This window comes from Mus musculus, chromosome 11, assembly GCF_000001635.26.
Source record: "Mus musculus strain C57BL/6J chromosome 11, GRCm38.p6 C57BL/6J".
Classification (NCBI taxonomy): Eukaryota; Metazoa; Chordata; class Mammalia; order Rodentia; family Muridae; genus Mus; species Mus musculus.
This window is the reverse complement of record NC_000077.6, coordinates 83,940,903-83,964,225: the sequence shown is the minus strand read 5'-3', so window position 1 is coordinate 83,964,225 and position 23,323 is coordinate 83,940,903. Positions and strand designations below refer to the sequence as shown.

At 42.0% G+C, this 23,323-nt stretch overlaps 1 protein-coding gene across 1 annotated transcript; it reads right to left on the bottom strand.

The window, feature by feature from the left end:
- Positions 1-1,137: 1,137 nt before the first annotated feature.
- On the bottom strand, positions 1,138-22,136 carry Ddx52 (DExD box helicase 52). The gene is made up of 15 exons (NM_030096.2): positions 21,962-22,136; positions 20,785-20,983; positions 19,557-19,690; positions 17,936-18,121; positions 15,638-15,781; positions 14,532-14,643; positions 12,864-12,936; positions 11,911-12,114; positions 10,909-10,999; positions 9,023-9,145; positions 8,787-8,937; positions 8,179-8,254; positions 6,689-6,760; positions 4,693-4,779; positions 1,138-2,476 (listed from the first exon to the last, which is right to left on the bottom strand). The coding sequence occupies exons 1-15, from the start codon at positions 22,046-22,048 to the stop codon at positions 2,419-2,421; spliced, it is 1,797 nt and encodes a 598-aa protein (NP_084372.2). The 5' UTR covers positions 22,049-22,136; the 3' UTR covers positions 1,138-2,418.
- Positions 22,137-23,323: the final 1,187 nt, after the last annotated feature.

Here is a 23,323-nt window from a genome sequence, read left to right as displayed (position 1 = left end):
TGGAACACAGGTGCTTTTCTGCTGTTCCTTTACACAGCAGTCGGATCCTAGAGGGCCTTTACAGCTGTTTCCCTTGGCACTCTCTCTTCAGCATCTATTACAGACACTGACAGTACCTTTTACTTAAGTCAATCTAGAGCATACATGGACCCAATACACACGAAGAGGATATCCTCCAAGGTGCCCTACTCATGTGGTCGGTTTTGCCATAGTGAGGCACCGTGAGCACATGCTGAACCTACACAGGGTATTTTTACTTTGACACCTCCAACCCTAACCAAGCTACCTGGAAGTAAAATGTGTTGAAAGTAAGTTTGTTAAGCTCTTAGATAATGGATCAATCACAACCAGTCCCTGCCACTTCTTGCCTTACAGCTTTCGCTGAGACAATTATAATAGGTTATTAGTTTACTAGACCAGTTTTATGTGCATTTAATAGTCTGATGTCCCTGAGTTATTACTGCTATTTTAGAAATGAGAAAAAAAAATCTTGAAAGAAGTTCTTGTAATATGCTCAGATCTTGGAGCTGCAGTGTGTCCACACCAATATGTCCTCAAAGTCCTTGGTCCTTTAACTAGGACCACGCCCACTATTTGTGAGATCTGTTTTCCTTGTTTGGTCTTGTTTACTATTTCACTTTTCCTCTTCCCTGGTCAAAGCTAGCATTTATATAGGAGAGTCCTTACTGATATGTATAGGAGTTTAAATCCATTCCTGACCCTTTTTTTAAAAAAAAAGCTGATACAAGTTTTGTAGCTACTTCATGGACTGGGTGGTTGCTCAGAAAAAATAAAGAGAAAATAACTGAATGGGGATTATCAACACGATCTGTTACCATCTCTATCTGCATCCGTCCAAGGACACTCCCCACCTGTGTTAAGAGTCTTGTTAGGATGCTTTGAGATCACAGCCCCATACCACATAATCGTTTCTATACTTCATCACTGCCGTTAGTTGCTAAAGAGTGGTGCTGTTAGCATACAAAGCTTCAGACACAGAGATAGGCACTTTTACTCTTAAAACACAGGAAAAGCTGAAGGTCTAAAATGAAAATGCAGCCGCAATGGTTTCAAGTGTATACCCACTTCAGGATATACACTGACTCAACTCTCTGCAAGAACAAAACAATTACAAACTTTTAGTTTTTATTCTCTAGAGCAGTTTATTTAAATGAAGCCTGATTTTTTTTTTAAATCTTTATCCCATCTATTCAATATCAGTCTCATGTCTGTATTCTCAGCAGTAAAGGGGCTGAAACAGGAGGATTGCTGTGAGTTCCAGGCCAGTCTGGGATACAGAGATCCCTTTTCAAAACAAATACACATTTAAAAGGAGGTCTACTGTGCTGATTTTAGACTAAAGTATCAACTGCCTAGAGTAAAGGAAACAGGCTTAATTCAGTTGCTGGCAGTCACTTATGTTGTAGTCCTGTGGCAGCACAGGCCCTGAGAAATTCTAGGCTCCAGTCTTAAGTGCTTCAACTTGTACCAAGCCTTTTTTATTCCACTGTACAAAGCAGGTAATTAAGGAAAACCTGCATACTGTGCACTGCCTTGGTCCAAATGATCACAGTTCTCTGTGGAGGGTGGCTGAAGCCCATCAAGTCTCAGCAAAGATAAGCATCTGAGACAATGAAACGAGGTGTATCGTGTAACGGGAATGTTCTTCCTCATCAGGATAGGATAGAGTGCTATCTGCTTTCAGGCAGTCATCTTGGTGGAAAGAGACAGGAAAGAACATGGTTAAATGATGGAGAATGAAGTCAGACAGGGAAAGGCTGATCATAACCTTACAGTTGCAACATTATGACAGCTAAGCATAAGCTTCCTCCCCAGTGCAGTACAGGTCAATTTCAACAGGCTCAAGTTTCCAATCCTCTGGAATTTGGATAACCACAGATGGGGGACCTCCTTACTGTGGCTCCTACCACAAAGAAACACTAAAGGGAGTGCTAGGCTCCTTCCTGTGTCTGGCCTGTGCTGCTGCTCTTGTTTGCATCCCACACAGCGCTGGCTCTCCATACACACAAGTGTGGATGGTGCACTCAAACTCAAGGTTTTATTTTAAAATTCTGTTCCAGACGCCTCTCCACAGCATGCATCACACTTTCCTTCACACTTGAAGGGCAAAATCCTTAAGAGTTCACCACACTTGGGTGTTATTTTAGCATCGGCTCTTGTTCTTCTATAAGAAGTATCTCTCTGGATTCAGGCAGAAATGCCAATGCCTGTTATTTTCATTGTATAAATCCCACCTACAAAGTGAAGCTTGATGCATCACTACATCAGAACCATTCTGTCCTCTCATATCCTTGTGGATTTCAAATGTTTGGTAAAGATGGTTGTAAGTACTCCATGAGAATCCATGCCAGGCTCATAAGTTACACTGCAGGGATTGCCTTCTAAGGTATTTATTTTTTAACTTTTCTCTTTGAGAGTTTCTTTCTTCTTGCTGTTTTGGCCAGCAACCTTTTTCCTATGAAAAGGAAGACATACTGAATTAGAAATTCCATATGAATTTACTTCTATAACCTAACCGAGGCTAAATAAACATGTGCTAAAAGTTACCATACAGCAAAGCATCCGAGGAGCTGGGAACAAAGATGTTTCCTACGTCTTGGTCTAGCATTAAAATCACTGTCCATATGAAAAACGTTATAACCAACTACACTACTACATAGCACAAAGGAGAGAGTTTGGTCTTGACCCAGTGGTTCTGTGGTAAGTACTGGACACTGCTGTTAAGTGTTGTTTGCACATGCACTTTCAAATAAGACAACGAGGCAGAATGGATAAAACCTGCTGGTCATCACACATTAGACAAGCAGCTTGCCCAAGTCACCCAAGAAAGTTCCTATTAGAATCAGTTTTTAGGCTCCAAATCCAAATCCACCCCTCACCACACCAGGCTGGGTCTAGACACTGAGGGATCGGGTCCCAAGTTTAATGTGGAAGCTGAGCTGAAGACATAAACTTATACACCCCAAAGCAACCTGTGTCTGTAATGGAGAAAGGAGCATGAACTAGATCATGATAGATCTTGTTCTTATGTTTAGAAAGACGGTCTTTAAATTAGAAGCAAATGGAAAGAAAGCCTTAAGGGTATGGTTGATACCACAAGACTTAACCAGCACTTCCAAGGCTGCTTGTAGCTTAGTTTTAATAAGCCCAAAAGAATGCTATAAACACAAAACGTTTAAAGTGCAATTATCCAAATAATAATAATAATAACGATTATTATTATTAAAGAAAAATACTGCTGTATCCTATTCAAATTCAATGATCTCCATGTTATGCTCCATCTGACCTTCAGGCTCCAGAAAAGCCTCCACCAGCTTCTATTCAGTACCCGAGAGACATCCACTTGTAATCTTAATTTAATCTCTGACAGGTGCCTAACAGCTTTCATGAGATTCCAGACAAACTACCTGCCACACAAAAACTCTACATACACATAAACACACATGTATATACACACACAGCCCTACAACACTGTATTAAGAATTCATAAAACTGAGGAAGTACCAGTGAAATTTAAACTATTAAGCTTCCAAATCTTTGTAAGTTTGTAGTGTATTCCTCCACACTCACTTTCGAGAAAACACAAAACTCTGGGACACCCTGTGCACTGCCAACACCTGGAGTGAACTTTGTATTTCCACAGCTTTAGAAAGCTGTGCAAGTCTCCTGTTCTGCTTACAAGGGTGGCACAAACAGTTTCATGTGATTGATCACCTTGTTCGTTCTAAAGACCTAAATCTCACGTGTCCTTTGACACATCTATCTCCTTGAAACCTCCTGTAACTGTATCAGCCCCCAAGACCTTCCTTATATAAATTCCTTTGTTTAAAGTCATCTAATGTTCTCATATGACCTGTTTTACATGCGTATCTCTATCTCACCAGCATCAAGTTTCCAGTGAACTGTGCTAGTCTATGGAACAGTCCACCTAATGGCTTTCCCACCTGATTTAAGGTAGTGGAAAGTAGAATTAGCTTACTTCCCTAGGATGCTAACAACACCCTTAGGGAACACACATATACACACATGTACACACACACACACACACACACACACACACGAACTGAAAGAGTCTATTAGAGCACATGCTATTCTAGTACTGGGAAATTAGTGAAAAGCATCACCTTCTTTAATTAGGAGAATGGACTCAGAATATTCTGGCAACCCCCTACCAAAACACGTAGCTTCCTAGAATAGACAACACATAACTGTATGTGTCCCACAAGACCTATGCTAAGTACTCACCCCCTTCCCAAAAAACCCTCCTAAGCTAAGCAGTAATTTTCAAAGGATACACTGCACCTCTGCATAAGTCTAAGATTATAGGAAATCCTGCCCAGGAGACAGAAGCTTCAAGAAAGTTTTGATCAGCATCTGTCAATGCTCCTAACTGCTGGCTTTAGCAGCGAGGCCTAATGCAGACGGTGCGGAGTGTGAGGTGCAATTCTAATCCACAGTAAACCTTAATCTATTTTCAAATACGGCGGGAAATAAGAAAATTTCAACACTAAAACATGCAAACTCCCAAATCAAAGGCATTCTGAGACACATTTTTACCATACCCTATAGTGGATTACCTATGAATTCATTTTACTTCTTTCTGTAAATGCCTCTCAAGGAAAGCCATGCCTACTCTAACTATAGCAGGTCTCTTACCAGCTAGGTACTTACTGTTTAGCTTGCTCTAAGAAGTACTTTGGAGTTGTACAAATGCTCTCCCTTTCCAACGGCTTCTTAATCATTTTTTTCTTTTGTTTGCTGGAAGTTAAGAAGTGAGAGAGGAAATAAAATAAACACAAGTTCATTTAGAAACTAAAGCTGGCTGAGGCTCTTCTCATTTCAATGGCCCAGATCAGCTGACAGCACTTACAACTGTTTCAGGAAAACAACCTTAAAAAAAATCACACTGGCTGTGATTAAAGACATTCTGGGACAACCTCATGTTCTATGTCAATAAGCATTAAAGAACCTGACTCCAGACAATTAATCGTTATTAATAATTCTAAGCATATTTCACTCACTGAATAGTTTTTAAGAATCCAATTTCAAAGATGAAAAAGCTGAGAAGGAACTAATACATTCTAAAGTAAAACGTTTACTTAAAAAAGGCTTTAAAGGCACACCACTGTTGGCATTAGAGTATGTTGAGGAGGACAAAAATCTAGAGTGTATGAAAGTAGTTTTTGAAAGATTCTACCTCACTAGCAACAGGTGTAAGCTGCAACCTAAATGGCAGGCAGACAGATGCCAGGTAAAATGTGGGAGGGGCTCTAAGGAAGGGAAGTTCTGACTAAGAGACATTGTGCAAAGTGCAATACTGCAAAAAGACAACACTGTATGATTCGACTTATATGAGGCACCCAGGAAGTAAGAACCAGAACCAGGAAACAAAACAGTGTTGCCAGGACTAGGAGCGGGGGAAGGCAGGAGCTGCTGTTTAACGCACACAGAGGTGCAGCCCTGCACCAAGAGTCCTGGAGACAGGTGCTGAGTGCACAGGACTGTGAATGCAGTAAATGTCACTCAGCCACACACAGCCCTTCACCTTCTCATGCACAGAGACTCCTGCTCGGCAGAGACTGCTCTGCACTCTGGCCCTCCCAGCATGCAATCTGTGACACAAAATTTCTTTAGCAATGCTGGGCAGCAGCAGAGAAGCAGAGCTCCAAGGAAGTCACTCAATAATGAGTGAGAGAGAAATACTCCAGCAAGGTGTAGTGATCCATGCCTATAATCTCAGTAATTACAACAGTCAAGGCAGAAAGACTGCTGTGAGTTTCAAGCCAACATAAGTAAAGAGTGAGATCAGCCGGGCGGTGGTGGCGCACGCCTTTAATCCCAGCACTTGGGAGGCAGAGGCAGGCGGATTTCTGAGTTCGAGGCCAGCCTGGTCTACAAAGTGAGTTCCAGGACAGCCAGGGCTACACAGAGAAACCCTGTCTCGAAAAAAACAAACAAAACAAAAACAAACAAACAAACAAAAAAAAACCAAAACAAAAAAAGAGATCCTGTCTCAAAAAAACAAAGAAACCACATAGATTCATTTTCTACCTTTTTTTTGGGGGGGTTGGGGGGGGTTTCAAGACATAGTTTCTCTGTGTAGCCTTGCCTGTTTGCCTGTCCTGGTAACTCAGGCTGACCTCAAACTCAGAGACCCACCTCCCTATGCCCCTGTATGCTGGGACTATAGGCATGTGCCACCACGGTCTAACCCATTTTCTACTTATAATAATACCTTCAGTTTACAATGAGCTTAGATGATCTTAAACCTGTTTTAACTCAAGAACCATTTCTATGTAAGATTAAAAACATGGGGCTGGAAGATGGCTCAGCAGTTAAGATAAAAACAGGAAAAAGTTTGCCTGGCATAGTGGAACACACACCTTTGTAATCCCAGCATTTGGAATCAGAGGCAGGAAAATGTCTGTGAATTTGAGGTTAGCCTGGTCTACACAGTGTCTCTGTCTCAAAAAAAAAAAAAAAACAAAAAAACCAAAAAACCCAAACAAACAAACAAACACAAGTAAAATTAAACAACACACCATTCTGAAATACACATACTTAAACTACAAACTAAATAAAGGCAAGGAGGAAGAAACAAAATAAACAAAGAGCAAGAATGTGTAAAGACCCTGAGAAAAGGCTCTGAGTAAGTTTAGATGCATACCTTAGTAGTTTCTGGAAACCTTTTATGTATTCGGGCACAGGACAACCAGCCTGCTGGATAACATTGGCAACACTGAAAAAGAAACCCACAAAACAGGAACACATCTCATTAATGTACACAATTTGTCATGTAAAAGCCTCTGCACAACACAAAGGCACTAAAACTACATGAAAGTATTCCAGCACAGTCTTCAGAGAGTACCAGTCACTGTCAAATCCAACCATTCTAGATTCCCAAGAGACGCAGTCACTGACCTGAAATCAATATATGGATGTGTAACTTTAGGTAGCAGCTATTTCCAATCTTCAGTGAAGCTAGAGGTAAACCTTAATTCATTAAGTGACAGTTCTTACTAGGGGCCAGACTGCAAGATTTCTACATATAATAACCATTCATTCCTCACAATGACTTAACGTGGAAAATCCTACAAACCCCATCTCACAGATGAAAAACTAATGGTTATAGCTAACTGATAGTGGAGTCATGAGTCACATCCTAGTGGTTATTAAGCCCTTAGATCCAAGGAGGCTCTTGCAACACACCCCTCCATATACACACATGAAAGCTGGTTAAAGCAAGACAAAGCGTGCCTGACAGAATGGAAGCTCTAAAGGCACATGCTGAACAGTGAAACCCTATCTCCAAAATCAGAAATCTGCATAAAAATCTATAATGATGGACTAAATTAAGACTGGAGAGTCTAAAAGTATATGATATCCAGACTTCAAAGGGCTACAACTGACAAAAATAAAATGTGTCACTAAAATACATTTTCCTCTATGGCAAGTGATTCTGGGACTAAATTTAAAACTCCATCTGGTTCCAAAATAACAGAACTATGCACCATGGTAAAAGAGAATGCTGACTGGACTGAAAACCTCTAGAGACTTCGGTAACCCACAATCTTAGCAACAAGCCAAGAGTGATGGGTCACCCATAGCCCATGCTACTCTGAGGCTAAATCAAGCCTGGGGTACACAGTAAGATGACTCCCCACCTTCACATCCCCCTCCCCCACAATTATACAGCAAGTAGCACCACCCAACTTCGGTGAGTTGTTACTCTGAAACCTAAAACTAAATATTCCACTGTCAACACTTCCAAATTCTAATAGAGGAAGTGTAAAAACATCATCCCTGGATCTCTCCCATGATTCTTGGCCTTAAACTTCTGGCAATCGACTTGGCTCTGCCTCCTAAGTACACTAACATTACAAGCAGCAAGCATCACACCCAGCTCATGGCTAAAACTTAGTTAACTAATAGATCAGTAACAGAATTTGGGACATAGTAATTTTTAATTATCTACTAGTAAATACACACAGAAAAATAATGAAGCAATTTTGTCAACTGCAACTAAAATACCAAGTTATGTTTCCTAATTTACATGTTTCTTAAATTTCTGGATGGTGGGGTGGTAGGTGTGATGTTGGAATCAAACACACCAGACAAGAGCTCCACAACTGGGCTACATCCCAGACCCTAACTTACCTTCTTAGTAATGGTTTATCATCTTCAGTGAAAAATGTAACAGCCTTTCCCCTATTCCCTGCTCTTCCAGTCCGACCTAGGAGAAACCAGACCATGAAAATGGCTTTTTGTTTGTTTGTTTAAATGGAAGTAATTCTTTCTCCAGGTTCCCATAAAGGACTTTGGAGTTTGAAGAGATGTCTCAGTGGGTAAATCACTTGTTGCACAAACAAGAGGATAGGAGTTCAAATCTCCAGAATCCATATAAAAGCCAGAGCAGTACGACGTGTCTGTAATCCGTGTCGATATGCTAAGATGGGAGGTGGAGACGAGCAACTCCCTGAAAGCTCACAGGTCACTATCCTGATATATACAATGAAGGGCAAGAAAGACACTTCCTCAAACAACTGCAAAATTGAGGACTGACACCCAGGTCTTCCTCCAACCCCCACTCCATTGGCATGCTCACACACATCATTAAATAAGAAAATGTAACCTCCCCAACCAGAAAAACATCATTGGATTTTCACAGCACCAAAAACCCAAAAACCAAAGATGTATGTCTAACAGGAACGGTAGAGGTTCTGAGAAAGAAGAGTAGGCCACAGGACATGAACACAAAGGCTCACCTATCCTATGGATGTACTCCACTGAGCTGGTGGGAAAATCATAATTGATGACCAGGTTTACGCCTTTAAAGTCAATCCCTCTTGCAAGTAAGGCTGTACAAATAAGAACCCAAATTTTTCCTGCTCTGAAGCTGTGGACTGTGTTATCTCGCTGGTGAAAGAAGACACATTAAATGTTAGTACCAGTCTAGATGGCAAACAGGCAGTGCATGGTGTAGTAGTACAGTTGGCCCTACCTGCTGCTGTGTTCTTTCTGCATGAATGACATCCACATTAATACCTTCATATATGAGCTCATGGAAAAGTTCTTTAGCTCTTTCAATGGACTGAACGAAAACAAGAACAGGTGGCTTGAAACCCTAGGAGAAAGAAGCAAAAATCAACATATATATAACTTGTAAGAAAGAATACAATCAATCTCATGTCTTCAGTTCACAAACATCCCATTCAAATTCAGTCCTGGCAGGTTTTATGTCAACCTAACATAAAACCAAAATCATCTGGGAAGAGGGACTCTCAACGGAAGAAAGGCCTCCGTACTGCAGGCAGGTCTGTAGTCTGCAGTGCATTTTCTTAATTAAAGCCACTGTGGGTGGTGCCATCTCTAGGCAGGTGATCTCAGGGGCTATAAGGAAGTAGACAGAACAAGCTTACGGAAAGCAAGCCATTAAGCAGCATCAGTTCTTGCCTCCATGTGCCAGCTCTGACATCCCACAGTGATGGACTCTGATGTGGAACTGTGAGCTGAAATAAACTCTTCTTCCCTGAGTTGCCTTTTATTTTTATTTTTTGTCACAGTGTTTTATCACAGCAATAGAACTTCTAAGATATATACTTCTATTGCCAGTGTCTCAATATGCCTCCATCTTCCTCACCATCCATCCTCTACAAAGGGTTTTCATTGTCCTTGGACAGTATTTCTTATCTCACTAATTCCAATAAACTTGCTTTCCTGTAATAATGTATGCCCATGCTAAAACCACTACCTCTTAGGCCCAGAACTTTGATTCTGATCATACTGTAAAAACTGTGCCTTTAATTCATTGCTTACTCCAACTTTAGAATCTTCCTCTATCTTTAGTTCTTAATTTAAAATAAATTTTTTAAAATTAATTTATTTATTATATGCAAGTATACTGTAACTGTCTTCAGACACTCCAGAAGAGGGCATCAGATCTCATTACAGATGGTTGTGAGCCACCATGTGGTTGCTGGGATTTGAACTCTGGACCTTTGGAAGATCTTACCCACTGAGCCATCTCACCAGCCCCTATCTTTAGTTCTAGTAGTCTCAATATAAACAAATAAAAAAAATCTCCACTCCCTAACGGAATCAAGAAACACCTGAGCATCAGCTAGGAGCTCTCAGCACACATCCGTTGTCATCTTTGAGATAGAAAATGGAACAGTTCAAATCCCTGTGTCGTCAGCTCAGAAGTCCATGTCCTGGCTCCTGGGATGTACAAACGCCTTTATTCTCCATCTTCCAACCATCCTAACTGCTCTACCATTAAGACAGTTGATATATCTGTGCTCACCTATAACAATAAATTCCAAAAAGCAGACCTACCACTTGTACTTTTTTGCTTTCTTACCCTGAACCCACATTTTTTTTCTTTATGTGTATGAGTTCTGCTCACATGCATGTATGCAACCATGTATGTGCCTGGTGCTCACAGGTGTCAGTGAGGGTGTCAGGTGCCCTGGAACTACAGTTAGAGATGGTTGTGAGGTACCATGTGGGTGCTGCAACTTGATCCTAGGTTCTCTGCAAGAGCTGTCAGTGCCCTTAACCACTAAGCCAACTTTCCAGTCTTTAAATTTTCTCACTAAGGCTTCTTCTCAGTACTTATTTTGGGATAAAAAACCAAAAGCAGAGTGAGGGCATCACCCATTCCCCAGTGCCCCCCATTCCTCAGTGCCCCCCGTCGTCTCTGATGAACCAGCAGGGATGAGGGAGTGAAGGACACAGGACAGGTAGATGTGGACTCGGGGCATCACCAGGGAGGTCAAGAAGCCTCACCATGCACCGGATCACTAAGATTGAATCAATGCTAAATACAATGCAGGATGATGATAAAATGTGACCTTTCCCAGAAGTCCAGAGTGCACTCCAACATACCTTTTTAACAAGTTCTCTCATGGCCAGAAGTTTTCCAGTCTCAGATCCAACAAAGAGAAGCTCTTGTTCAACAGTTTCGACTGCAGAATTCCTGAGAAGAACAACAATCTTTTACGAATCAGATCGTAGCTAGGCATGCTGGTGAGGAACTACAAGCCCAACCCCAGGAGGGTGGCCTAAGGCTCTGTGAGCTTAAGACGAGTCTGCTGAGACTACATGTAGAGAAGCTTTGTTGTCTAAAAACAAAACAAACAAAAAGCCCAAATGAGCCAGGGATGGCACAGAGCTTTGGTACAGGCTCTTGCTGTGTAAATGGGCCAGCCTGAGACTAAATCAATTCCCAACAAGTGTCCTCTGAGCACCATGTATGCACCTGTGTGACGTAGCACCAACTTTCCCAAGTCTGTCCTTCCACACATGGGTTCTGAGATGGACCTCAGCAGCAGGCTTGATGGGAAGCACCCTTACTGCTGAGCCATGCTGCCAACCCATGCTTCCTCATTTTAAAAACTGAGGTAGTGTATTTATTTAGCATGAAATCTACCTCACACCCCTTTCCAGCGCTGGAGAACGGAACAGAGATCTCCTGCTATATAACTGCTCTGTCAATCACTGAACTACATGCCCTGGTGCTTATCAAACTCATTTTTTGTGCCGGAATTACTTATCACCTGGCTATAAGTAACGGCAGTAGGACCATGCAGTCCTACTTAAACATTCAGAGAAACTAAGTATGGGTGGCCACAGAGTTGATGGAGTATTTTGTGAATGAATGAATGAATGAATGATGCTGGGATGAATGAGTATGCAAACATTAGGATCTTCACTGTGCAGTTCTGAAACAGCCTCCACCTTGACTTTGAAAAGCACTGTCACTTGTCAGTGTCACACTAAAGGACCACTCCACTGAGTCAAAACAGAACAGAGCAAAACAAAACAAAACAAAACGCCCCAGCCCCGCAAGACGAACAAGTGGGCTAATGAGAAAGAACAAGTGCTTACCTTGCTCCAATGGACACGGAAACGACGTTGTCCAGGTTGAGCTTGCACCACTGTTCAACGTCGTACGCAAAAGTTGCGCTGAACATTGCTCTTCTGACCTTGGGCGATGTGCAGGCCAGGAAAATGGAAGCCAGCTGCTCTCTAAACCCAGTTTTGCCATCTTCAAACAGTTTGTCTGATTCATCTACTACCAGCCACTCGACACTAATGAATAGCAAAACAAGCCGTGGTTACAGAATGAAAGATCCAGGACTCTTCACCAAACCGTCAGCACACATGAAGAAAAGTCCAACAATGATGCCACTTTATCAAATGAGAAAAAAAGAAAAATGACCACAAAACCATGATAAATGTGACTCAGTCACCCACTTTAGATCCTCAAAGACAAACAACATTAGCAATAACAGAGGGGACTCCTTCAGGATCCCTTCACCTTTGCTAAAAGGTGTGAAAAAGTCTTGGGGAGCTGTGTAGTAACTAGTTATTCAAGTGTGTGGTTTTCTTCCTGACCAGTTAACTCCCAGTTTTCTGCCAGATAATTCAAACTATTATTCTCAGCACAACACCGACATAGCTGGCAGACAGTGTGCACCAAAGGACAGTAAGAAAAGCAACCGAGAACAAAGTAACCGTGATGGGTGACACTGTTAACCCAACAGGATCCAATTATCCAGGTTAACTGAGGTTAGAAGACCCACACTACAAACTGCACTATGGGTGGGATTCAGACTGAATAAAAAGGAGAAAGGCAGCTAAGGGTCAACAGCCATCGCTGTCCTGCTTCTGACTGTGGATGCAAGGAGTCCAGGCCTCACCTTCCTGCCCCAATGCCACAATGAATCACACACAGGCCTTCCTCCGTTCCTTCAATTTCTCTTTGTCAAATAATCAGTCACAGTAACAAGAAAACTAATAAAATAAGTGAGTCAATGAAAGACATGAGAACATAGTACTTTGTTAGGTCAATCCCTGGTGGATCCTGCTTCAACAAGTAGATCAGTCGATTTGGAGTAGTCACAAGGATATCTACAGGAAAAACAAGTGGGAGAAATTGCAAAAATAAGATGCATTCCTTACAGTACAGAATTGAGCCTTCAGAATTTCAGCTAATATAACCTTAAGTAGGAAGGGCAGAGCTGTTAACGCAAAAATCAAATTCTTGTTAGGAAGCCATATGCATTTCCCCTCCACCACAGTGTAAAGTTCCACCCGCCAAGCTCTATCTCTGCTCTCTTTATTACAAGCTGAGCAGTTTCCCCAGCCTGAGACTGACTGAGTCTTGCTGTGTAGTTGAGACTCCCTCAAACCCCTGGTCATCTTACCCCTGCCTGAGGGTCAGGTTAGTAAAGCCTGCTTTATTGACACTAGGCAAGAGCTGCACCACTTGACTATCCTTGCAGCCATTTCAACTTCTTTTTTTTTTTTTTAAAGATTTATTTATTTATTATATGTAAGTACACTGTAGTTGTCTTCAGACACTCCAGAAGAGGGCGTCAGATCTTGTTACAGATGGTTGTGAGCCACCATGTGGTTGATGGGATTTGAACTCCGGACCTTCGGAAGAGCAGTCGGGTGCTCTTACCCACTGAGCCATCTCACCAGCCCCCATTTCAACTTCTAAGAGACACCACCACATCATCCTAAGCCCAGGCTAGCCTTAAAATGTCTTTGATTCTCCTGTCTCAGTGATAAGACTGCAGGTGTGTGCCACCATGCTTGGCTTGAAAAGTTTTAAATAAATTCTCAGAGCTCAAGTTAAAAGCAAATTCTCTGGTTCACAGACAGGAGACAAGTAATCCAATCGTATCTGCCAAGGCATTCCCATGACAGATTAGAAACCAAGGGCACAGAGGTAGGATTCCAAATCCTAGCACTGCTGCCACGCTGAGTCACCTTTCTGCAGACTTGTCTTGGGCACTGAGGAGCTTAGCAGTGTTTCTAGCCTCCACCTACAATGAATGGGCTACTGGTTCCCATATCAACGGCAACAACTACAAACGTGACTGGTGGGAGAATCATCTGGGACACAGGTGCAGATCATTTGGGTGAAAGAGGGAAGAAAGTCTATGTTCAGCTTCCTTAGAGATAACTAAAGAAAGCAGGGCATGGTGGTGGTGCACACCTTTAATCCCAACACTCGAGAGGCAGAGGTGGATGGATCTAGTTCAAGGTCAGCCTGGTCTATAGAACAAGTTCCTAGACAGTAGGGAATGCACAAATAAACCTGTCTCAATAAAATAAAATAACTAATTAGGGGCTTAGGGATGTGCCTCAGTTGGTGTAATATTTGCTTACCATGCACAAAAATCTGGTTTGGTTCCTAGCACTACATAACCTGGATGTGGTGGTATACACCTGTGATCCCAGCACTTAGGAAAGCTAAGCAAGAGGGTCAGAAGTTTAAGGTCATTTTCAAATAAATAGATTTGAAGCAAGTATGAATTACCTGAAACCCCGACTTAAAAAAAATTTACACACACACACACACACAAACACACACTCACACACAAAGGGTTCACTCGCTTTCTCTCACCTGATTTGCACTGTAACAACTTTTATATAGCAATTAGGACCTTTATTATTTCCAAATCCCTTACATACACTAAGCAGGAAGTTCTTACCAAACTTCTTAGATGATTTAGGTCCAAATTTCTTAGCTGCTATTGCAGCTTTGTGGATCATATGTATTCTGAATCCTGTACCCTCAGATATTTTAATTAATTCTCTGTGAATCTAAAACAAAGAGGTAAGAGAACCAACGTTAAGACACTAGGCTGGGCACACAGTTTCTTTTATGCCTTTGGTGTCCCTATTACCAACCCACAGGGGAAACCTGCGGTGCGCTGCAGGATGGCCCGGAATGCTCAAAGACCTGATGGTTTCCTCAAGATCCTAAACCACTTCCATGAAACAAAAGCAAACGCTGTCCATCTGCTGCAGTTTCCAGAGTGAGATGTCCTACCACCTGGCACGTGTTTTATTTATACACTGGGACAGCAGAACTCATCAATGAGCTTTGACTTTCTCAGAAAATGGGTATTTTTCATTTTCTTTCTTCTTTTTTCAGACAAGGCCTCACTCCATAGGCCTGGCCAAGAGCTCAGAGATTCTCTAGTTCCCCTGCCTCTAGAGTGGTGCCACTAAAGGCGTGCACCACACATGCAGCTGTGTGAGACAGGGTCTTAGTAACTAAAGCTGAAGACACTGATCCTCTATTTATTTATTATATGTAAGTACACTGTAGCTGTCTTCAGACACTCCAGAAGAGGGCATCAGATTTCATTACAGATGGTTGTGAGCCACCATGTGGTTGCTGGGATTTGAACTCGGGACCTTTGGAAGAGCAGTCAGCGTTCTTAATCATTGAGCCATCTCACCAGCCCCTCTCTTAATCACTGAGCCATCTCACCAGCCCCAACACTGATCCTCTTTCCTCCACCTCCCAGTGCTGGGATTACAGGTGTGAGTCACCACGCCCAGCAATCTTTCACTTTTCTAAATGAGCAAAATAATTTCAATATATCACTGTACCCTCTCAATCTTAAAGATCTGGGAGTCTTTATCAAAGAAGCATAATGGTCAGATCACATTTTAGAAAACTGTAGACATTTAAAGAGCAGCCTATATGCTGTATTATACAGAGTACACTCTTTTGAGAGCTTTACCAACTTAGCAAGAAAGATATCAAAGCATACACAAAGCATTCTCTCAAAACTCTAAGTCATACCTGGCTTGCAAGTTCTCGGGTTGGGGATATAACCAGGGCTCTAAAGCCTTTATTTGTTGGTTGTTTCAGCTGCATTAAAATGGGGATGCTAAATGCCAACGTCTTCCCAGATCCGGTTGGAGCAGAAGCCAGAAGTTCCCGACCCTAACAACAAAGCACAGGACACATGGGACAAGTTCATCAAGTTTTCAGAGTCTGGTCAGACAACGAGAGCAGCCGTGAAAACAACAAATAAAACTGAACCGAATATCCCAACTCACACACTACCACTTAAAACTGAATGAATTAACCCAACTGTTCACACCCTACCTACCTCTCTAACTGCCCCATCCATTGTTTTCTTTCTTTCTCTCTCTCTCTCTTTCCTTCCTTCCTTCCTTCCTTTCTTCCTTTCTTTGTCTCTCTCTGTCTCTCTCCCTCCCTTCCTTCTTTTTTTGTTTTTTGTTTTTCAAGACAGGGTTTCTCTGTGTAGCCCTGGCTGTCCTGGAACTCACTTTGTAGACCAGGCTGGCCTCGAACTCAGAAATCCGCCTGCCTCTGCCTCCCGAGTGCTGGGATTAAAGGCGTGCGCCACCACGCCCGACCTATTGTTTTCTAACACCCCACCCTCTCTCCTGTCGCCTAACAGTGTTAGAGCACCACTACTAATGTGCATTTGAATGGTAAGCACCATGGACAACTAAAACCCAGAGAGAATCAGAACTGCTATTTCAAGTTTTCTTTCCCATTAAACTCTGTTACCAAAGCACATAATACAACTGACCCTTACCCGAGTATCTGTACCCTTCAATCCCCTTGGGATGAATTTATTAAATAACATAGTGAGTGAAGGTTAGAATTAAACAGTGGTGACAACCTAGGTGACAAGATTATAACACTCTTCAAAGGGGTCACTGTAATTTGTAAAGCCTAAGCTGAAATGGTAGAAATAACCCAAGAGGAAAGTAAATGCAAATTCAATAAATGTGGTTAATAAAATCACTCAAACCTATGAGTATATTCTCATTTCAGTACACAAAGTAAAAAACTAATATAATGGGGTAAAAAGATAACTCATATTTTTCCTCTACCTTAACTGAAGGCCAAGTTGATTATTTTGTAAATGGGAAGAGGGAAGAAGAGAGAAAGGGGGAAGGGAGAAAAGAAAGGGAGGAGAGAGGGAGGTAGGGAACTTTTCACTGCCCATTTGGTTCTTTGTTTTTGTAGACAGAGTTTTTCTATGTAGCCCTGGGTGTGCTGGAATTCACTGTGTAGACCAGGCTGGCCTCGAAGACCCGCCTACTTCTGCCTCCCAAGTGTTGGGAGCAAAGGTGTGTGCCACCACTGCATGGTTGTACCATTGCTAGTTTTTAAAGTCCTCAGAAAAATTTAGTTTCCAAACCTTTCATCTAATTTACACTTCTATCAATGAATGATTCAATATGAACATTGTTAATATATTCATACAGCAGAATGCTATTTAATAGCAGATGTGTTGTAAGTTTCAAAAACATTAAGTAAAAGAAGATAGTGACAATCCTACCTGAAATCCCAGAAGTAACAACATGGCAATCAGAACACTGTTCTGTTCTGTTCTGTTTTTTTCTGGGTCAGGTAGGGTAAGGAATGAATGAATAGGGCACAACAGAATTTTCTGGAGTGTACAGAAGTGTACAGCTCTATAGGAGAACGGTTATGTTATGTGGGTTACACACTGTTCAGCCTAAACTATACTTAAAGTCTGTGTGCTTTATTGTATGTGAAGGATATGTCAATAATAAAGAGTATGGGAGGCAGCAGGGAGACCAAGTTAGATTATGCATAAAAACTTTTAAAAGCATTTGTATTTCTGATGCAGCTTCTGGGCATTACAAACTCAACTAAGAAACGAAAAGACAAAACATAGATAGTCTCCATGCTCAGACAGTTTAAATGCTTCATGAAAAAGAATACCCAAGTGTCAGCCACAGTACAGCGCACACCCAAAGTGCCAGCACCCGAGAGGCTAAGGCAGTAGGACCATGGCTTCCCACGCACGCGCACACGCATGCATGCACATGCACATACACACACACAGAGAGAGAGAGAGAGAGAGAGAGAGAGAGAGAGAGAGAGAGAAGGGGGGAGGAGGCACTGATAAAGGAAATGATGGCATCTACTTGTGATGAGCAGGTTTTATATGGGGGTGCAAACACTTGAGATGGGCCTTCAATCAGATGAAAGACTTAATAGGGGACTATAGGTGGGAAGGATTTCCAGGGGCCAGGAAGGGAATGAAGATACAGGAGAATGTTACGGGCATCCTAGATCTTCACTCACATGCAGCATAACTGGAATGGCTTGCATCTGAATTGGTGTGGGCACTTGGAAGCCTGCGTCTAGAATATTCTGGAGCAATCTAGAATTGATTTTATATTCCTGGTCAAGTTGCTGAAATGTAGCAATTGGGTCAGGAAGATCAGTTCCTTGGACATGTATCTTGTGCTTGTTCCGAAAGAAGTTGACCTACAAATTGAAACAAAAGAGCCAACATGTATACATCCAAACAGCAATAGTAACAACAATCTCAGATGCTTTCCGACAGCAGTAACAGTTCTGGCATAAGCTATAGCAACACAAGGAGCTTTCTGCTTAAATACAAGCCCACAGCCAACACAGACACTGAGTACATTTCATGGTATTCACAGCTAGAAAACCTGTACAAATGATGGGGCCCACCTGTCTGTGTGCACTGTAATGTGTTTCTGCCACACTTTTTATATAACTTTATAGAAACTTCTAGAAGGCAAGCTCTGAAATTATGTTTTCAATCTGGTTCTTAGCATACAAATACCAGTGCTTTTTAATACTTTAAAAATAAAAACAGGCTCATCAACCCTTGTATTTCTTAAAACTGAATGCCAAGGGTGCTGTTTAGTGGTACTGACTGGGCAACTTGTTCATCTGCTAGTCCACAGACAGCCACATTTTGGTGTCTGGGTCACTGAAGCACAGTGCTGCAGTCTCCACCAGCCAAGTGGCAAGGGTTCAGGAAACAATAGATTCATTGTTCTTTCACATCCTGTAGCCTTATCCTTAGCTGGGCAGTGGTGGCGTACGCCTTTAATCCCAGCACTTGGGAGGCAGAGGCAGGTGGATTTCTGAGTTCAAGGCCAGCCTGGTCTACAGAGTTCCAGGATAGCCATAGCTACACAGAGAAACCCTGTCTCAAAAAAACCAAAAAAAAAAAAAAAAAAAAAAAGAAGAAGAACTTTATCCCTCTATAGGTAAAGTGGTTTGGAAGGTAGAGGCAGGAGAATCAAGAGATCCATGTAGGCCACAACAAAAAGAATCCTAGCCTTGTAATCCCTCCCAGGAAAATAGAAGCTTTTAAACCGTAATAAGTTCAACACTGAAGAGAAAGGGTGCCAAATTTTAGGCTTATCAAAAGGAGTTAAGAAATTGGAATTAAAAAATAATTTATGTATATGAGTGTTTTTGCTATATGTCTGTATGAATGTATTATCATCACGTGTGTGCCTGATGACTGCAGAGATGTCTGGAACTAGAGTCACAGACGGTTGCGAGCTGCCTCATGGGTACTGGGAACTGAACCTGGGTCCTCTGCAAGAGTAGCCAGCATTCTTAACCACTGAGTCATCTCACCAGTCCAAGAAACTTGAAATTTTTAATTATACGCACACTATTCTTCTTGAAACTTGAGGAGCTCAGGACTTCTTATACACATACACCACGTATCTATAAACAACCAGAACTGAACTCTGATCTTTCTATAAGTGTAACCAAGCACTCCGGCACTGCACAGATGGCTTCTGTCAGTCTGCATTAAAGTAAAACCTAAACAAATATAATTAGCTTTCCATCTTAACAAAATAAATTCACAAACGGGATGTCCAGTGAAAACTCTGTACATTTTGGGAGGTGAAGGTATTTTTCGAACCTTTTCCTTTCTGAGATGTTCCAACTTTCCTGAAGTTAACTTCTTCTCTCCACTGACTTTTTCATCTTGAAGCTTTGCTTCTACAGAGGATGTCCACTGGATACCACCGTCAAAGTCTTCTTGAGCAGGAACTTCTATATTTGAAAAAATCAAAGGTATCAAGTGCAGCAGTATTAGGTGTGCCAAACTGGCATAAGGCCAGGAACAGGAGAGCTGTAACGTGGTGCAGACAGAACACCCAGGCTTGCTCTCTTCCTTTTGTTGGCTGTGTTAATTCTGAACATCAAGACAACTGTATGTGTCAAACAGGAGATGGACTGAGCATACACAGGCTACAGGGCAGCCAGCTTGTTCATCAAACATCGAGCTAGAAACTACTGTAATAGAGGAAGATTTCATGTGCAATAGCAATGAAATTACTATGCTTAGAGCTGTCCACATCATAGAAACAGCAGTTCTTCCTGTTTCTGTCAACACTGGCTCAATTAGAAGTAGACCTGACTGTCTTAATGACTAGATTAGCCAACTTTAATGTTTGTATGGTAGAACAAATATGTGAGAACAATCTAAAAAAAAAATTCTATGAGTAGTGAGCAAAGATCTTCAATGAATATTTTGTTTTTTACAAAGTCTAGCCTGGCCTTGAACTACAGATCTTCCCTCCTCCAACTTCAGAGTGATGAAACTGTAGGCAAGTATTACTATGCCCAGGTTTCTAATTGATTTTTTTTGTTTTTTGTTTTTTTAAATAATGGGTATGAGTGTTTTGTCTGAGTATCACATGTATGCCAGGTAACCAGGGAAACTAAAAGAAGGCATTCCATACCCTGGAACTAAAGTTATAGGCATTGTAAAGTGCCATGTGGGTGCTGGGAATTCAACCTGTATGCTCGGTAACAGCAGTCAGTGCTTTTAACTGCTAGGCCATCTCTCCATCTCCTCTGTGGCATTATTAAGACATAATTTTTAATTTCACTGAGACATAACTTCTAAGGAAGTGATACATATTTTTTCACAGAGTACCTCCACATTAGGATTATTATTCTCCAGAAATAGCAACACCTGTCCAAAAGGCTATGCATGACCATCATTGCAGTAGCAAGTAACAGCCAGTACCTAGGTATAATCCAGATGGCATCAACAAAGGTTGCTAGGTATGTGTTGTCTGACTTACCAGCTTGCACCGTTTTGGAACTGGAAAAAAAATGAGCATTAAGCCAATACTAACCTGAAGTCATCTTCTTTCTCTTTTTCTTCTTGGGCTCCTTACTCCTTTCCAACAGGACCCCTTGTGTTTTCTCCTCATTTGGGGGCTCCTGGTGTATTTGCAATGCTCCACATTCATCTGAGACGGACTTCTTGTTTCCGAAGAAGTCTAGTCCCTTCAGGACCTCCAAAGACTCGGAATCGAATTTCCTTTTTCCTACCTAAAACCCCAAAAGTTTTAAATGAAATTTACTGCCAGAACTGTTTCCATCCAACCGTGACTGGCTGTACGGAGGACGCAGGTTCAGTAATTCGCCTTTTTAACCTTTTCAAACAAGATTCTGTTGAGCTAAGTAGTGTGTTTAGGCAAACAGAATCCTATCAACAACAACAATGAATATTTATATACATTTACTACACGTCAAGGATATTTATTAGATATTAAATTACTTCATCCTCACACCAACCCTACAAGGTAAATAGCAGTGAGACAGAAGAGGGGAAAAAAAAATCCAGGCACCAGCAAGTAACTTAGTGAAGATCTCAGAAGTATTCACTAGCAGGCCCTGCATTTGATCCCAGAAATCCCTGCTCCAGGGTTCAAATGTAACCACAACACTGCAGTCAGGACGAAGAAACACAGACATCACCCTCCACAAAGGCTGTATTTTACAGTAAGGCTTATGTTTAAAATGTTTCACAAGTGAGTCCCAACTGACTTCCTTTCATGCTCACTACTTCTTTAAGAAACCCCCCGCATATCAGGATCACACTTTTGGTTGGCTACTTAAAATGTGGTTGGTTAGAGTGATGAAAAAACAAAACAAAACACCCCAACTCTCCACTGCAGTACAGCTATCTGTACATTAAGTCAAACTTGGGTAGCTTACAGTGAAAGCGTGCTTTCTTAGTTTCTAAGAGGGGTCTCGGAAAGGATTCCAACTTTGTGAGTAAAGTAAGATACCTGGGAATCAAAATGTCTGTGCCAGGCTCAACTGAGTCTACCGGGGCTCAGTAAACAGTCCTTCAGAAGTCTGGGGTAAATCTTAGGTTAAGCTAAATCCCAGGAGGGAAATGCTTGGGGGTGATCGGAGCCTGGCCTCGGGGTCTCCAGCGCGCCGGCTGCCCGGTTGGCGGCGGTCTCAATCTCCGGATCCCGCCCCTTCTCGGTCACGCGGCTCCCCGCGTACAGAAAGTACCTGGAATCGAGTAGCGTCTGCTGAGAAGCGCTTCACGTCGAACTTGGCGCCGGCTCCAAGCCGGCGAAACAGGTCGTAGGAATCCATCTTTACCCAGAAGGCCCCACGGCCTCCCGGCGCCTGCGTTTACCACTTTCTATCCGCGACTGCTTCCGCACAGGCCGTAGCGGAAGTCGCTCCAGGAGGCGGAGCCTGGCTGTGATAGGCGTGGAAAACGTGTGAGCTGGGAATTCGTTCACAAAATCCAAAATCGACGCTTCTTGTGCGTGGGAGTGTGCTAGACGTTTAGTGATAGTTTGATGAGCAACACGCCAATATTCTGCATTTTCGGTTACCGTTTAGAAAGGACAGAGATACTATTAACCAGTTACTGTAACTGAGGAAAATGGAAAGCATCGTGAGGCAAATTAAAAGCTGTGATGGGTTGAGAAGGGGTAGAAGCTAGTTTAGTTAGATTGGTTAAATTCAATCAAATTTGAACTGAGAAGGGGCCACTTTCCCAAGACATGGGAACAGCATTCCAGGGAAGAGAAAACCCATCTGAAGAAGGAAACGGATCTGAAACCTTGTTAGAACAGAAGCCGATCTGAGTTGCTCTCCAGTGCCACAGAAAGAAGGAAAAGGGGGTGGGTGGGGGGAGGGATGAAGGAAGAAATGAAGAAAGGAAAGAAAATTGGAGTAGCTGGAGCTAAGCTTACAGGGGCAAACAAACCAGGTCTCAACGCTGTAACAAGGGCATGATGAAGTATTTAGGTTTTAATCTAAACATGCTGCAAAACCAAAATTCATGGAAGGAGCAACTATCTTAGTTTATCCCATTTGATTTTTAGATTCATTCTCATTGTGTTTGAACTACTCGACTTTTTAAGTTTTGTATAACCTGTCTTCTGGAATGTAAGTCCACAAACATGAAGATCTATTTTTGCTTTATGATTGTATCCCTGGTTCTGTTTGCTTTCCATAAATGTTTGATGAATGAATTCGTGAAAGGGCCATACATGATTATTTGGAGTTATTTGGAGAAGGGACATGGAACAGATAAGAGTAGAAATGGAGACTAAAGTAGCTGTTGCTTTTATCTGGGTTGATAGCTATTCAAATGTGGATGGATTTGGGCTACAGTTTGGATATAGAGTTTAATGTACCTGATGGAGTTTGTGTAGGGTGAGGAAATGGATCCAGAGGTAGCTAAATATTGTGGTTTGAGCTGGGATGATGGCATGCCATTTACTGAACTAAGAAGAAAGGAAGAGCAGCCTTTTGGTGAGAATGAGAATCATGGAATTGTTACGTTTGTAGACATGTAGATCTCTACTTGATTAAGTGAAGACATCCAATTAGGTACTTGGACCCAAGAGTCTG